The following is a 16,773-nucleotide window of genomic DNA, read 5'->3' as shown; positions in this document are numbered from 1 at the left end:
AGTGCAATGAAATCAATAATCGGGCTAAACCCCTATTTTGTCTGCAATACATTTTATCTTCATTAAGTCAGTTACACTCACTGAAAATATAGCTCTCCAGGTTGTGTGTGTGTGTGTGTGTTACCACTGACACCAAACTTACAAGAAAAGCAATTCTCTCTGCAGCTATTTTTCAGCATATCAACACCTCAGACTAATCTGCATGTTCTTTAGGGCAGCCATATAGTTCTAGAGCATTTTTTTCTTCACCATCATAGAATAATGCTCCCTTACCCTGACTCTAGAAATACAGCCATCCAGGTAGAAGCAGAACACAATTGTGTAGCTTGAAACTGAGAGAACTTCAAACCCCTACATGTTTCCTATCCGCTGGTCTAGCAATGGTGTGTGTAGCTTCTGGTTCCTCGAAGAGGGTCTGTTAATATAGGGTTTGGCAAAAGTAGGTTTATAGTTGTGAGTACATGAAACACCAAGTTTATTCTTGTATTATGAAGAATTAATTATTATATTATTTTCCAAATGAACAACTGTGTTTACTGTGCACTGACAAGGAGTCACACCCCATGTCCAGCACTTTAAATGCACTGAATCAGTCTGTTCTCCCTGCAGCCCAGTGAGATCGGACTAAGCAAGCAGTTTGCCCACAGTTCTAACGGCAGAAGTGGCATAGCCCGTGCTTTAGCCCACAGTTGATTGCGCTGAACCCATGCCCTCGCCCTCTGCACCATTCAGCCTCCACGATCCCAGTCAGTCACTTGTTTCCCACAGTACCTCAGCAGGCAGAGGAGATGCTATGAAAACCCACAGATGTATTGAAACCCACCCATTAGTTATGATCACAGGGAATAAAGCAAAAGAGCAAGGTAGCCAACAGATTTCGTAAAACTCCTGGAAGCAGGACCAGGCCTCACCAGCAAGAACATCCAGGATCTGCCACTTGGGGAGTCAGAGCTGCTGTGCATTGGGAGTCACGCTTTCTCAGCATCAATCTTAATTTGGACCAAAGAATTTCACAATTGCCGGGGACCTTAGAGAGCATTCAGTCCTGAGATTGCCAACTAGCTTTGGTAATGGGCTCGGTTCACTCTAATTACATGAACTGGTTCGCCGTCACCCAGACTTAAAATGTTTAATCCAAATGTCTGTAGGATGAAGGCTCACACTCTGCAGTCTGCCCGGAACCTCACCACTTCCTGCTGATTAGAGCTGGCCTGACTGGCTCACACACTTACTGACCTGCCTTGCCTTTTAATGGTAGTTGTTCATGTGGAGGTCCTTGATCCTTGGTTAGTCTGAAATTGGCCAGCCCTTTCCTGAAATGGCTTTTCTTTTTCCAGAAGTCTTAGGATCCTCAAAAGAGAGAAGGAAGTATCTGTAACAGCCGCTCCCCAGAGGAGAGGCTGGGGGTGTGTTGTCCGCTCAGGGAAGGATTCGCTGGCACTTCACAAGCAGTCCCAGGAAGCAGCGGGGACATTCCTTCTCTCCAAAGCCTGGTTTTGTGCAGTAGCTCAGGTTACAGGGGAGAAACCAGGCCCCACCAGCAAGTTATTTCCTCAAGGTCACGTGGGCCCAGAGCCCAGGCCCCTTACCTCCCAACCAGAGGGATTCATCTGGAATAGCTTACCATTGTAATTTCATTTTTACGTGAAAAATAAGATTTAAATAGTTTTCATCAATCCTCTAGTGATAATGTCGGTGAATATCCTGCTTCGAAGCAATCAGCATGTTCTTGAATTTACCTCAGCAGGGGGCCAGGTAATGGTTTTGCTCTAGATGCTGGAGCAGCTGTTCTCCGCAGGAATGTACAGCAGTGAATCTGCATCTCAATCCCAGTGCAGGCGGCGCTGTGGATGTGTTCATGGTCCAGGGAAGTTATGAATTGAGATTATTAAGGTGCACAGAGGCCTTTGGGATCAGTGTGTCCCGTTGCTCAGTTTATTTTGCCCTCACACTCACCTGTAACTCCTTACTCTCAGTTTCCAGTTGCTGGTGACATCCAGATTGCAAGGAGAACAGGCCTGGCTGTTCTCTTGAACCCAAGACCATTATACTTTCTTACATGAGATTAAATTAAGTCAAGTCTTTGGCATTATTTCCTGCTGGTATATTGTGTCTCCCTTTTTATTTCAGAAGACACAACCCTAGAGTTTCAATGGGGTCCTCTTGAGGCCTGAGACGCACTTGGGAGTCACAGGAAAAGCAGGGCTGCGAGAGAGGACGGGCGGTCCTGCGCCTGCTGTGAGCCACGGGCCCCAGACAACAGTGTCTAACAGAGGAGTCACTTAATTATAATGTTTACTTAGAAGGGTAGTCTCGTTCTGGCCTCTGTAAGTGACAGGGTCCAAACAGTAGCTGTTGTACTCGCCCTAATCAGGCCATGTGCTCCTTTACGGCGGTTCCCATTGTGGGCGCAGGGGAAGCAGCCAGCCAGCTGCCGCGCTGCCCGGCTTGCACTGTGGAGGTCAGAGGAATTGTTTTTCTCTCTCTCTTTCCATCTCTCGGTCTGGTTCTGTCTGTAAATGTGCACATGGGCACACATGCATGGTTTGGATTAGTGTCCTGTGATGACAGCTGTCTGGCCTAAGTTACTGTCTATGGCTTGACTGAAGAGAACAAAAATATTTAAAAGAACGACACAGGTGATTCTTTTACGTCTGGGAGTTTTCAGTGCCGCTCACTGGTGTTTATCAGTGGCTGAAAGACCAGTGTCACACCCCGGAAGCCCCCACGTCCCCTCTGCCCTGTGCTGGTGGGGATGAGCCAAGCAACGAACAGTTCTCCAGGTCGATAAATTCTGTTCCTGCTAATGGACTCCTACCACCTTCAGTCGTAGTGATGGGCACTTGTACAAAACCTCTCTATAGAGCATATTGATTTCTTTATTTCCTTCTTTTTCCTTTTATTTTATTTTTTTTACCCATCTGAAAGCTCTTCCAAGTTATTCTCAGCTTTGCTGCTAGAAATTGCTGATAGTATTCCTTGCAGGTCTGCTTTCTTCTTGCAAATGCATATGTTGTAAGCTCCTGTCCCCACAGCTTCTCCTGTGAATGAGAACGAGTGTGTTTCCCACCTAACTGGTGCTATTAATATTTATTTACCTCCCAGTCAAGTTTTATTAATTACTTAATTAGCAGTAGTAACAAAAATTAGTGTTTGGGAACCGGACGTGTTATATACATGCTAAGAACAAGCATTAGCACTAATGAGACAAAGAGATTGAATTCTAAATAAAGAAAATAAATTTAGCTTTTAATTTGAACCGTGCCTAGGCCCCCAAAACAGCCTCTGCCAAGGGGCAGGTGTATTCACGCGCATGTGCACACACACATAGCCCTGCCCCTGCCTTGGATGGCTGCCTTCCTAGACCTGGCACCCAGGGGCCTCATCTGAACTTGACCTTCCTTTGCTCTGCTCTGCATTTGTAGGCAGCAATCAGTTGCAAGCATCCTGTGCATAAGCTCCACCCATTTACCTGAAAAGGTGAGGAGAGTGGAAGCTGCGCAGTGGCCACACCTGCGCCTGCTCCTTTGCCCCCTGTAACAATGAACAGCATGGAGATGGCGATGGCTACTTAGGCAAAGTCCAGAAGGTGGATCTCTCTACCTTCACATTCGGTTGACACAAGGTTGTGGAACAGGCCTGCTCATGTCTGTGACTCCTGCTTAAACCTGGGGGTCAGAGCCATTGACCAGAGCTCTCTGTTGCTTACGGAGCCTTCAGTGAAGCCTGGAGCTGCCCCGCGTCAGATTACGGAGATGGACAAACTGAAAGAGTTGAGAAACTTGAACTCTCTTGACCACACCATCTCTAGAGAATAGAATTTTGTCGTCATCATCCCCTTTAACAAAATAATCACAGAAGTTCATTAAGCTCCCACTACATGAGATGCTGTGCTAGGGGAGAGATTAAGAGTGTAAGAATATGCTTGCGCTGTTGTTTATTTGACTATCTTCTGACACTTGCCTTTTGAGGAATGTGCCATCTAATTGACAAGACAAGTTTAGAGCATGAAAGTTAAAATCAGTTCAAAGTAGCATATGCTCAATATCACGTAAGAGGCAGTGAGGGCTCACTGGAGCTCCTCACTGAAAGCAGTCTTTGAGGGAACCGGGTGAGAGTGTCAGAGGGGAGCCAGCTCGAATTGAATTGGATGTCACTCAGAGCCAGACTTGGCCCGAGAAGGAGGCAGATGAGAAGGGAACGTGGTTGTGGCAGAGGGAAGGCTTTGGAGAACAACAGACAGACCCATATTATGTGCATGGTAAGAGCAGAAACCTTTTTTAAAAAATCATGAAATAGTGAAAGGTGAAGGTCAAAAATGTAGAAAGCCAGCGTTTGAAGAACCTTGAATTGGGGAGTTATTCTAGTCTCTCTTGATCCCCATCAAAGAGGGTGCAGACACTTGCATACTGTTAGCGTCTTCATGGCACGTCCACCTGGAAGGCAGATCCCTGGTGGGCCTCGGGGAATCCCGATGTTCCTGTGTCGGCTCCCCTCTTGACAGCGGGAAAGGCTGCGGTGGTGTCTGCGCAAGTTCCAGGGGCTGCTCCGGAGGATGACAACGTGCAGTTACTCTACTTTCCCAGCCCCAGCACCAAAACGCCCCAGGAGAGCTAGAAATCCTCTAGTTCAGAGGCTGGGCAAGTTTCCAGTGGCCTTTTCAAGCCCTCACTTCATTCTTGCTTCACCCACACGCTAAATGCATCACCGACTCTATTAGCCACAGCGCTGAGAATTTCAGCTCATTCCACAAACAGCCGGCCGGGAAAGGCTCCATCAAAAGTGATAGTTTCTTTAGTTCATCAAATCTCTATTCACTGCAAAAACATTATTGTCCTTGTGGTTTGTGCTTTATGATTGCTTTTATGGAGACAATGAAAAGGCAAACTATACAGGTGGAAACTTAAATTGACTTTATATCGCTAAGGTTTACCATCTTCAAAAATAGCATGCTAGATTAATGCATTTCTGATTTCAGGTTGCTTTTATAAAAAAAATTGGTCTTCCCTGCACACAATAATTCTATCAGACAATGGGCCGTGGAAGAAAACATTGTGTGTGATTTATTTCTGGGGGCTTTGAAGAACAAAAAGAATATTTTCTTACTAATGTGTCTGAGATATCAGATAATATATGGTCCCAATATGCTAAGGTATGTTTCAGTGATAGACTTTTCCCCCTTTCAATGTGTTTGTTGTAGGATCTAAAGGAGGAATGTGTAAAGTTGAAAACACGAGTGTTCGATTTGGAACAACAGAACCGAACGTTAAGTATCCTGTTCCAGCAGCGACTCAGGCCAGCCTCCGACCTGCTCCTCCAGGTATGTGTTTTTGTGGAAAACAATCTTTGCTACTGAAATGCTATTGACAAGAAGTTACTTATGTTCAAAAGTTTTTACTATCTCCATGGGAAAACCATATTATGTCATTTAAATTGAAGGTCTTTCAAATTTCTAACTTTTAAAAGCTACATTTAAAGAAATACATCAACAAATAATAAATGGTGAAAGGAACAATGAGAAGGCGTCCTCTAGTAAATTAAACAAAATCATGGAATGGAGTCAGGAAATAATTGACTACTTGGGGGACCGGTATTAGTGTTCTTGTATTCCATAATAAGCAAGGACGAGTTTTATGTAATGCCTGTGATTTTTCTCCTCTCTCTCTCATTCCTCCTCATAATACAAGACTCCCTATATTCTACTTCAGCATTTTACAGATTCTTTTTGTCTAAATGCTCCCACCAAACTCTTCCGTTACTTACTTTTATAGCATGTAAAGTCATACAAAGTCAAACTGTTACTATTATCCAAGGAGAGCTCTCCCTATTCCCACCTGTTGCTGGTGGGAGTGGGCTTCTTGCAATGTCACAAGAAGAAGAATTTTATGAGACTCACGGTCATGGATGAGATATTGTAGAAAGCTTCATTTCTGTAGGATTAAACCCCTGAGTTTCCAAGGTTCCATGTCCCTTCACCTGCCAAAGAGGAAGTCCAGCTGTGTCTTTAGCAGAGGTAGGATTAAAGCTGTTGCTCCGAGTTCCCATTCCATGTTGGGGAACAATCCAGGCCAGCATCAGGATAGCTTAGATTGTGTTTCCAGCTGTAGTCCATCAGTCCATTGCATGTGGGGTCTTTGGCCATGGGCGTTGCAACTTCCAGGAACACAGGCAAATGCAAGAGAGCCACAAGAGCCAAGAGCCAATAGAGTGACCTCCTTTGTCTGGTAGATTATGTAATCCCAAATTTTCACAGGCTTGCATTGGCCCCACTCCTTCATCACTGTGGATGCATCCATCTTTCCTTTGTTGGACCCTTTCCCCCAGTGATTTACAGGAATTGGACCTGTGATTGCCTGGGGAGTGTGAAATTGCAGCTTCCTGGTGAAGCTGCCCAGATGGCCATGCTTATAATGTCTGGCCTTTCCCAGCCCCAGCACCAAAATGTCCCAAGAGATTTAGAAATCCTCTAGTTCAGAGGCTGGGCAAGTTTCCAGTGGCCTTTTCAAGCCCTCACTTCATTCTTGCTTCACCCAAACTAAATGCATCTCTGACCTTTTGTCCTTTCCTATCCTATATAATAAAAGTCTACTATGCAAATCGGCCAAACAGTGGAACGACCTGTCGGCAGGGGCAGGGCTGGTGAGCGTGTGGTGCCAGGCCAGTCAAGGTGGGTGCCAGTGGGCAGAGGGAGGGGAAGGCAGTCAGGGGGCGGCAGTGACTGGCAGTGGTGGAGGGGCAATCGGGGAGTGGGGCCAGCTGCTCGCCATCCTGTGTGTCCCCCGATCAATCGGCCCGTGGGTTGCCTCCTGCAGAGGGAGGCCAGACTGCGGCTTAGGCCCACTTTCCAGGAGGAGTGGGCCTAAGCCATCAGTGGGACATCCCTCAGGGGCTCCTGGTCTGTGAGAGGGCGCAGGCCAGGCTGAGGGACCCCCCCCCGCCCCCCAAGTGCACAAATTTTCGTGCACCAGGCCTCTAGTTATTAATAACTAGCTAATTACAAGGTATCAAAACTATCGGCTGATTTTGACAAATTTCTCAAGAATATATTTGACTGCAGGAAAACACATGAATTAGCAAAAGGGCCTGGAGGGCTGATCTTTGCTGTTTGCTTTTTTTTTTTAACCCTATTAATATGCATATTTGCTCAAACAAGTTCCATGAGCCTTGCTCAGAGCATTCTGAGTCTTGGCTAGCAAAGAGTATGTGAAGTTTCACAGGGGCAAGGTACATTAATTTACAAAGAATAATCCCCCAGCTGCCTGGCCTAATTGGCTAAAAGAAAGAATAAAGAGAGGGGTGTACTCTAAACTATCCTGTCCAGCACTGTAGACACTAGTCACATGGCACTGTTGAAATTGAAAGTAAACTAAATGAAATTCCTATGTCAAACTAGCCATATTTCAGGTGTTGAAAAGCCACATTTGGTCAGTGGCTTTTATAGGACATCTCCATCATCTTAAGAAAATTCTACAGGACAGCACTTTTCCAGACGATTGAGTCAGTGTTGCTAATTTACCCTCTGAACTTTGGCATAAACATCTTTGCTGGACTTCTCAGGAAAATGATAAAAAAAATTGCAATTCATTTCAGAGAAAGAAAGATGTTCAGTAAAGCTGAGCATCAAATGTAATCCCCACCCCCACCCCCAAATTAAAATAAAACACTCTCTGAATTGTAAAATAGATCTCATCTCTTAAATCAATTTCCTCTCTTCTTTCTCTGTTAGAGCATAATTCATAATTTATGGCTCAAAATTGTGTGGAAAAAAAATCATTATCTCTTTGGTTTTCTAGTCCAGACTACAATAAATGTTGGTCATAGAGAATCTTGCATCTGTAAAAACTTGTATTTCTTTACCTCTCTCATAATCAAGATCCTATTTTATAGTTATTTTTAACAGCTATTGCATGTTCATGAATTTTTCTGTTTTTCCTGTTTTAACTTGAAGCTTTTGTACTCCCTGTTTCTGAGTTATGATGGTTTGTTTCGACAGTCAAGACAAGTGCCATAGATATTTAAGCTTTTTCATTGGCCAACACAAATTTCTTACATCCATATCCAAATGGCAGGGAAAGGTGTGTATGCTCACAAAAGAACTCGGTGTTTATTCATTGGGTGTTTTCAGTCCACACACTCCGTATTCCTCCCCAAGAAATCCTCACTTCCAGGAGCCATTCTAATGTAAAGGATGGGCTGTTACTAGTTCTGTGAGGAAGAATGATAGACAGTGCGGTGCCTGCCCTCTCATACCATACAGCTCACAGTCATAGACAATATAGCTGGCTTTTCAGGTGGTCTGTTTAGTATTTGACTCGTGACTCTTTATTTTCTGGTGGCACAAATACATATGGAACACTGGCCAAGGGAAAAGCAGCCAGAGCTTGCTTTGTGCCTATGAAAGCTCTGTCATTACCTGTTGAATGGAATTATGAATAAATTACACAAATTTATTCTACAAGTTGGGGAGCTATTTTGCATACCCCAAAGAGAACGTTATGCTTCCACCTCTCCTTCTATATTTTCCTGTTTAATGTGGATGCCTCAGAATTGTGCTGCATGCAGACCAGCCAGGTCTTCCTGAGGGTGTGGCTGGTGGATACGGCAAATTCACCACTGTGCCTGGTCCCAAATATTATAGACTGTATAGCTTCTGTCCACAGACTGAAGAGGTTTCTAAGTCATTTTCTGCAAATGTGAGACAACTGCATTAGTGGTCACCGGCTGTATACAGCCTAATGGTCCTCCATAACCCAACGTAGCTGCCTACAGAGAAACATAGAAGATGGTGAACGAAACTATTGTGAGTTTAGTAGATACATTGTAAATGGTGGAAAAGAAAATAATTTATAAGCATCATATTTATTGTCCCTAAAAATTACAGAAAAATAGATTGCATGGACATTATTAGGCAACTCTTGTAGGAAGAAGAAAAAGGGATAGTTCTAAAGATCAGTTGACAGATTCTGAGAAACTTACAAAGGGAACTAACCAGGTCCATGAGGGGAAAGAAAAAGAGCCTAACCTGAAAATTAAAATCCTTAGAATGGCAATAAGCTTCTTTGTTGATTCCAATTTTCAGAATGATATCTCTGGGACTGTGTGTAGTAACAAATCTGATTAAGAGGGCCCTTTATATGGAAATCAACAATTTAAGCTAAATTCTAAAGAATAGAGAAGCCAGAATCACAAAGGAAATCTAAAAGTAATGATCTTAATGGTACTGGAATCTCTCACTAAATTTATTTGAACCTACTGGCTAGATGAACCAATACTCACTACTTCCTCTTATAAATCATATAATTGTGTGGGTTTTTCCAAAGTAAGTGTATTTAGTGCTCTTACAAGTTGAGTTGAATGTTCACTGTGAATGGATTGTATTTGTAACTCAGTATGTTTATGACACTAGTACATGTCATGGTAATTATGTATTTTAACTACTATATAAATCAATGAAATATGATGTGAAAAGAACTATTTCTATAATACAAAGTTGAGTGCTTCAAAAGTAGCTAGGAAGGCAAGTCACTAAAAATAAATGTTCATGATCAAATGAAATATAGGTGTCTAACGGTAAAACAATATGGGAAACAGGAAATACTTACTGTGTTATGTATAGAGGTATTCTGCATGCAAATTGCCTCCCAGGTGCCTTCAAATTCTTGTTCCACTGTTAAGAAAACCAAAAACTAGAAATCAGACACAATGCTTAAAGCATGTGTTTGATGCAAAAAACAAACAAACAAAAAAACACACACAATTATTGGAGGACTCTAATATTAGGATCTTCAGGCAAAGAAGCATATTTGGCCTTATCAAATGCTATTTAGTAAATGAATTGTGCTTATCACATATCAGATACTATTCTGTAATCTCTACAGTGTTCGCCCATCTGATCTCCATTAAGATTCTATGAGGTAGGAACGATCACTGTACCCATTTTACAATGGGGACATGGGCACAGGGAAGCTAAGTCACCAGCTGGTAATTGACAGAGAGGAGATTTAAATCCATGGTCAGGCTCAAGTTCTTCCCTTTACCTCCTTTCTGCATGCCCTCTGCATGAAACACGGATGGGCAGGGGAGACCTTTTTCAGATTCCGCACTGACATTTTGATTAACTGGCCCACCTGTGCTCGAGTCAGATCAGAGGTTCTGCAGCACAGTCGTAATAAGGAGCCTGCCATGTTCACACATGTCTGAAAGGCTCTTGATGTGTGGCACCCAAGGACGTCCCCTCCTGTGTGTTCTGCTTTTGTCTTGTTTTGGATACCTGTGTTATCATTACCTTGATAGGACATCGTTTTCGTATTTCCTGCCTAACTCACTTTTTTCTTTTTCTTTTTATCTGATATATCAAAGAGTCCTGGTACCCATATCCTTAGGCCAAGATAAAAAGAAAACAATGTTATAATGTAGATTATTCACACACACAGTTGAAAATCTGACAGCTTAGAACCGAAGTGTAAAAACTTGCTGTCACCTCTTAGCGTGCTGGCTTTTTGTTTGCTGGTGGTTTGTTTTGTATTATTTTAGATGAGATGAGAGGATTTGAAAAGCCTACTGGTGCTTCTGATTATTTTTTCCTACATCCAGTCTTTATTTTCAGAGACCAAATCTATCTTATTTGGCCACATGACACACTCCCTCTCCACCTGTCCTCAAGCACCAATCCTGTCGCCACCTCTCAGGGGCCTCCCAGGTCAGTGTGGTTCCCCCTTAACTTTCCCCTGCGAAGCTCCTGTGTAACTTATGACCGTGCCACCCAATTAAGCAGCTCCTGGTCCAGTATGAAATCATGGAACCTTCATCTCTCATGGAGGAGGTCATGCAGGGCAACCCCTGGCACTAGGGATTTCATGTTACCTTTTCATTTCACCTTGAGGGCAAGAACGGTGAATGGGGCTTTTGACCCTTCACAGGTGTTACCACTGTTCATAACACATATTCAGTGTCTACTTGTTGATGGCTTAGTATTTACATACTTGCTTTTTTAAATTTAATTTTCTGTGTTGGGGGATATTTTCTTTTCTTTTTGTTTGACTTTGTATGCAACAATCTCATTACCTTCATGCCTTTTCTTTCAGTTTTGAAGTATAATTGACATGCAACATTGTGTATGTTTAAGGTATACCACATAATGATTTGATATATGTACATATATTGATTACCACAATAAGTTTAGTTCACATCCAGCACCTCACATAGTTACAATTTTTTTCTTGTGATGAGAGCTTTTATGATCTACTCTCTTAGATTTCAAATATACAGCATGATATTGTTAACTGTAGTCACCATGTTGTACATTATAGCTCCAGAACTAATTTATGTTATAAATGGAAGTTGATACCTTCGATCAACTTTGTCAGTTTCCCTGACCCCCACCATCACATGCCTCTGGCTACCACCAATCTATTCTCTGCTTCTAGGAGTTTGTTTTGTGTAGATTCTACATATAAGTGAGATCATATAATAATCACGTTTCTCTCTCAGACTTATTCTACTTAGCATTATATATACAGTATATTACAATTTCTTTTGTCCAGTTGCCCATTTATGGATACTTAGATTGTTTCCATGTCCTGGCTATCCTATATAATAAAGATCTAATATGCTAATTAGACTGAAATGCAGAACCACCATCCAGAGGACCTTCCAGACGAAGCTGGGGCTGCGAGGGCCGGCCAGAGCGGTGAGGGGCTGCAAGGGGCTGCGAGGGACTGCGAGGGCCGAGCCCCTTGCACATATTTTGTGCATCAGGCCTCTAGTTGTAAATAATGCTGCAATAAATATGGAGGTACCGAAGATATCTCTTCTTTGAGGTGGTCATATTTTTTATTTCCAAGTGGAATTGCTGGATCATGGTAGTTCTATTGTAAGTTTTTGAGGGACCTCCAGACGTGTGTTCCACAGTGGTTGCACCAATTTACATTCACACCTAGTGTGCAGGAGGGTTTCTTTTCTCCACATCATCTCTAACACTTATATTGGTTGTAATTTTTATGATAGCCATTTTAACAGGTGTGAGGTGATGTTTCATTGTGGTTCTGATTTGAATTTCCCTGATAATTACTGATGTTGAGCATCTTTTCATATGTCTGTTGGCCATCTGTATGTCCTCTTTGAAGAACTGTCTATTCAGGTCATCTGCCTATTTTTTAATGGGATTGTTTTTTGATATTGAATTGTATGAATTTCTTATACTAGTATGTTTTGGATATTATACCTTATCAGATGTGTGGTCTCCCATTCAGTAGGTTGCCTTTTAAAAAAATATTTTTTTATTAATTTCAGAAAGGAAGTGAGAGGGAGAAAGATAGAAACATCAATGATGAGAGAGAATCATTGATCAGCTGCCTCCTGCATGCCCCACACTGAGCCCACAACCCAGGCCTGTGCCCTAACCTGAAATGAAACTGTGACCTCCTGGTTCATAGGTCAATGCTCAACCACTGAGCCATGCCAGTTGGGCAGTAGGTTACCTTTTATTTTGTTGATGGTTCCCTTAGCTGTGCAGATGCTTTTTAGTCTTATGTATTCTCTTTGGTTTATTTTTTTTAATATGTTGCTTGTGCCTTAGGTATCATATCCAAGAAATGATTGTCAATACCCATGACAAGGAGATTTTTTCTCTATTTATTTTAGGAGTTGCATGTTTTCAGGTTTTATGTTTAAGTCTTCAAGCTATTTTGAGTTAATTCTTGCTAGTGTTGTAAAATTTTAGTGGTTTCGTTTCATTCTTTTACATGTGAATATACAATTTTCCAAACATCTTTTATTGAAGAGACTGTCTTTTCTCCATTCATTATTCTAGTCCAATATTAGTTAGCCATATGTGTTTGTGTTTATTTCTGCACTCTTGATTCTATTCCAATGGTCAATGTGTTTGTTTTTATGCCAATACCATACTGTTTTGATTACTATAGCCTTGTAATATAGTTTGAAATAAAGAAGTATGATGCCTCCAGCTTTGTTCTTTCTCAGGATTGCTTTGACTATTCAAAGTATTTTGTGGTTTTAAATAAACTTTAGGATTGTTTTCTAATACAGTAAAATATGTTATCGATAAAGATTGCATTGAGTCTGTAGATTGATTTGGGTGGTGTGAACATTTTAACATTAGCTCTTTCACTTCATGAACATAAGATATCTTTCCATTTATCTGTGTCAGCTTCAGTTTCTTTCATCAGTGTCTTACAGTTTTCAGCATAAAAATCTTTTACCTCCTTGGTTACAATTATTCAAATTATTTATTCTATTGTAAATGGGATTGCTTACTTTATTATTTTTCAGATTATTTGTCAGTTTATGGAAATGCTAGTTATATTTTTATGTTGTTTTTGTATCCTGCAACTGTACTGAATTCATGATTAGATCAAATAGTCTTTGGTGAAGTGCTTAGGATTTCTATATATATTAAATTATGTTATTTACTGCTTTCTTTCAAAATTGGATTCTATTTTTTTTACTTGCATGATTGCTCTAGCTAGGACTTTCAGTACTATGTTGAATAGAAGTAGTCTTGTTCCTGATCTTAGAAGAAAAGCTTTTATCTTTTCACCATTGAGTATGATGTTACCTGTGGGCTCATTGTAAATGGCCTTCATTATGTTGAGATATAGTTCTTCTATACACAATCTTTAAGAGTTTTATCATAAATATGTACATTTTGTCAAATGCTTTTTCTACATCTTTTGAGGTAATTATATGATTTTTATCTTTTACTAGAGGCTTGGTGCACAAAATTCGTACACGGGGGGCGGGGGATGTCCCTCAGCCCAGTCTACGCCCTTGGGGGATGTCCGACTGCCAGTTCAGGGGATCCGGCCTAAACCAGCAGTCAGACATTCCTCTTACAATCCGGGATGCTGCATGCACCAGTGACCATACTTTTCATACAGGTGAAAGGCATCTTGCTGTTGTAGGGGCAGCTACATTTTTTTGCCCTGATTATAAAAAGTAGTACATAAAATGATCCTTCTGAGGCAATAGTACCATTTTCCCATCATATGGGTGGAAAAAATGAAACAGAAAGAACTTAAGTAATTGGCTTTGTCACGCAGTTGTGTCAGAATCAGGGCTGACCACAAAATGTGCAAACCAGAGTCCATGCATATCATCGCTGCATCATCCTGTTTTTTCAGTGTTAGAGTAGCCTTGCCAGGTTTTAATTTTTAAATATAGGGTAGGGTCCCTAGGCCTACCAGTGATCAGGGCCAATCTGTGGGACAACTGGCGGGCAGGGTGATTGGGGGGCCCCCACTGGCACCTGCCTTGGCTGGCAGCCTGGTACCGCCCGCTGGCCTGCCCTGCCCCCCAATCACCGCCCACCCCCTGATTGCTGCCTCTGGTCGCCTCCCTCTCGGGGCAGGGGGTGGGGAAGGGGGGTGCAGACGCTCAACGCAAGAGTTGTTCAAATCCACTTTCCATATAGATTCTCTGTCTGATCATTATTGAGAGTGGGGTATTAATATCTCCAACTATTATTGTATTGCTACTTATTTCTCCTGTTACTTCTATTACTATTTGATTTTAAGTGCCCCAATGTTGGGTGCATAAATATTTACATTTGTCATATATTCTTGATAGATTGACCCTTTTATCATTATGTAATGACTTTCTTTGTCTCTTGGTCATTTTTAGCTTAAAGTCTATTTTGTCTGATATAAGTGTAGCTACCCATTTGCTTAAAATGTCTTTTTTTTATCCCTTTACTCTCAGACTGTGTGTCTTTAAAGCTAACATGAGTGTCTTTTAAGCAGCATAGCATTAGATCATTTAAAATACACCCAGTCATTCTGTGTCTTTGGTTTGAAGAATTTAATCCATTTATATTTAAAGTAATTATTGGTAGGTAAGGACTTATGCCATTATGCTCATTGTTTTCTGGTTGTGTTATAGATCCTTTGTTTTTTGCCTCTTACAGTTTTCTTTTGTGATTTGATGACATTTCATAGCAGTACGTTTACTTGTTTATCATAATCTTTTGAGTAACTACTACAGGCTTTTCCTTTGTGGTTACTATGAGGCTTTCATATCTTATATTTATAACATCCTTGTCGGAGCACAGCTCCTTCTCTGCTAGGGGTTGTATCCCCACAGATGCTGGCAGTGGATTAAGACATGAGAAGTTGTAGGCATATAAAAAGAGACGTTATTGCAGACCAAGTAGCCATTGCTAACAAGGAGCCATCAGACAAAACAGTTCTTCAAAGTAGCCCCACAAAGCAGCTTCACACTGGCTGGTCAGTTGCACATCTTTATATCAATTCAGACAAGAGAGGCTTCTTGCCAAATATCAGTATTTGGGTTATAGAAAGGTATGCCTGCACAGTGCCTTCAGGGAAACTGCTGTGTCATTGCTTTTGCACATGTGTCTGGCAAACTGGCCTTGAACATCCTGCGTACTCTGATTAGGGTTCCCATAATCCTATTTTAAGATGACAACTTAACTTTAGTAGCATATGTAAACTTTACATTTTTTGTCTCCTTCCTCACATTTTAGGTTATTGATAATATAATTTTATAAAATTTTATACTGTGTATTCAATAATAAATTATTATAATTACTAGAGGCCTGGTGCATGAAAATCCATGCATGGGAGGGGGGTCCCTCAGCCCGGCCTGACCCCTCTCACAGTCCAGGAGCCCTCAGGGGCAGGAGGTGACCCAGCAATCAGGGGAAGGCGACGCCCCCCATCACACCTCTCCTGTTGACACTGCCAGCAGTGCAAGCCTCGGCTGTCCCTGGTTACCTGAGCCTCGGGTGGCCCTGGGCAGCTGGGCAGCCGCCATCAAAGGCTTGCCTGCACCTCGGGCATTGGCTGGGCGGCCAACATCTGAGGCTTGCCTGCACCTCAGGTCAGCCCTGGGAGGCTGGAGGGCTGAGGCAGGCATGTGGAGCAGCCGGACCTGTCTAGGGACAGGCCCAGCCATGCTGCGCACCTGCTAACCCGGCAGGGCTTAGGGGACTGGGAGAGCCATCTTGTGGCTGTGGGACTGCCATCTTTGAGGGCGGGGTAGTCAATTAGCATATTCCCTCCTTATTGGCTGTGGGCACCACTATCTTGTGAGGGAGTGAAAGTCAATTAGCATATTCCCTCTTTATTAGATAGGATAGTTTTTTTAATACTTTAAAGTTAAACTATAATTGTAAGTGAACCATACACCACCATAAGATAATCTAACTTTGACTCTATATTTACTATTACCAGTGAGTTTTATATGTACACTTATATGTTCTTATCATATTAATAAGCATTTTTTAATTCCATATAGAAGAATTCCCTGTAGCATTTCTTGTAAAGCGATCTAGTGGTAATGAACTCCCTTAGCTTTTGTCTGTTCAGGAATGTCAGTCTCTCCTCATTTCTGGTATTCCTGGTTGTGCATTTAAACAAAACTTTAAAAAGTCTTCCAGACTTTATACATTTGTTTCAGCAAAGATAATTCTTCACCATAATGTATATTATTTCTTTTGATTGTGTATCACAAGTCCCATAGGCTTTCTTTACTCTTTCTCATTCTTTTTTTTCTTTTTGCTCCAAAGATTGGATAACCTCAAATGACCTATCTTCTAATTTACTGACTCATTCTTCTGCTTGGTCGAGTCTAATGTGAAGTTCTCTATTGAATTCTTCAGTTTAGTCACTGAAGAATTTCTGTTGAATGTTTTTTCTTGTTGTTGTTGAGCTTCTCATTTTGTTCTAATTTTATTTAGTTGCCTATTTATGTATTCTTGTAGTTATCTAAACTTCTATAAGAGTATTTTTCAGA

General features: G+C 41.7%; 1 protein-coding gene across 1 annotated transcript in view; it reads left to right on the top strand.

Annotated features, from left to right (window-relative positions):
• NCKAP5 (NCK associated protein 5) overlaps positions 1 to 16,773 on the top strand; it is an 859,015-nt gene that overhangs the window by 725,072 nt on the left and 117,170 nt on the right. The window contains exon 11 of the mRNA XM_023757884.1: positions 5,201 to 5,320. Coding sequence (XP_023613652.1) covers positions 5,201 to 5,320 — 120 coding nt within the window. The remainder of the gene's footprint in view (positions 1 to 5,200; positions 5,321 to 16,773) is intronic.

The sequence above is a fragment of the Myotis lucifugus genome, unplaced genomic scaffold (assembly GCF_000147115.1).
Source record: "Myotis lucifugus unplaced genomic scaffold, Myoluc2.0 scaffold_116, whole genome shotgun sequence".
Taxonomy (NCBI): domain Eukaryota; kingdom Metazoa; phylum Chordata; class Mammalia; order Chiroptera; family Vespertilionidae; genus Myotis; species Myotis lucifugus.
Note: the sequence above shows the minus strand (reverse complement) of the source record. Positions and strands in the feature narration are given on the sequence as shown.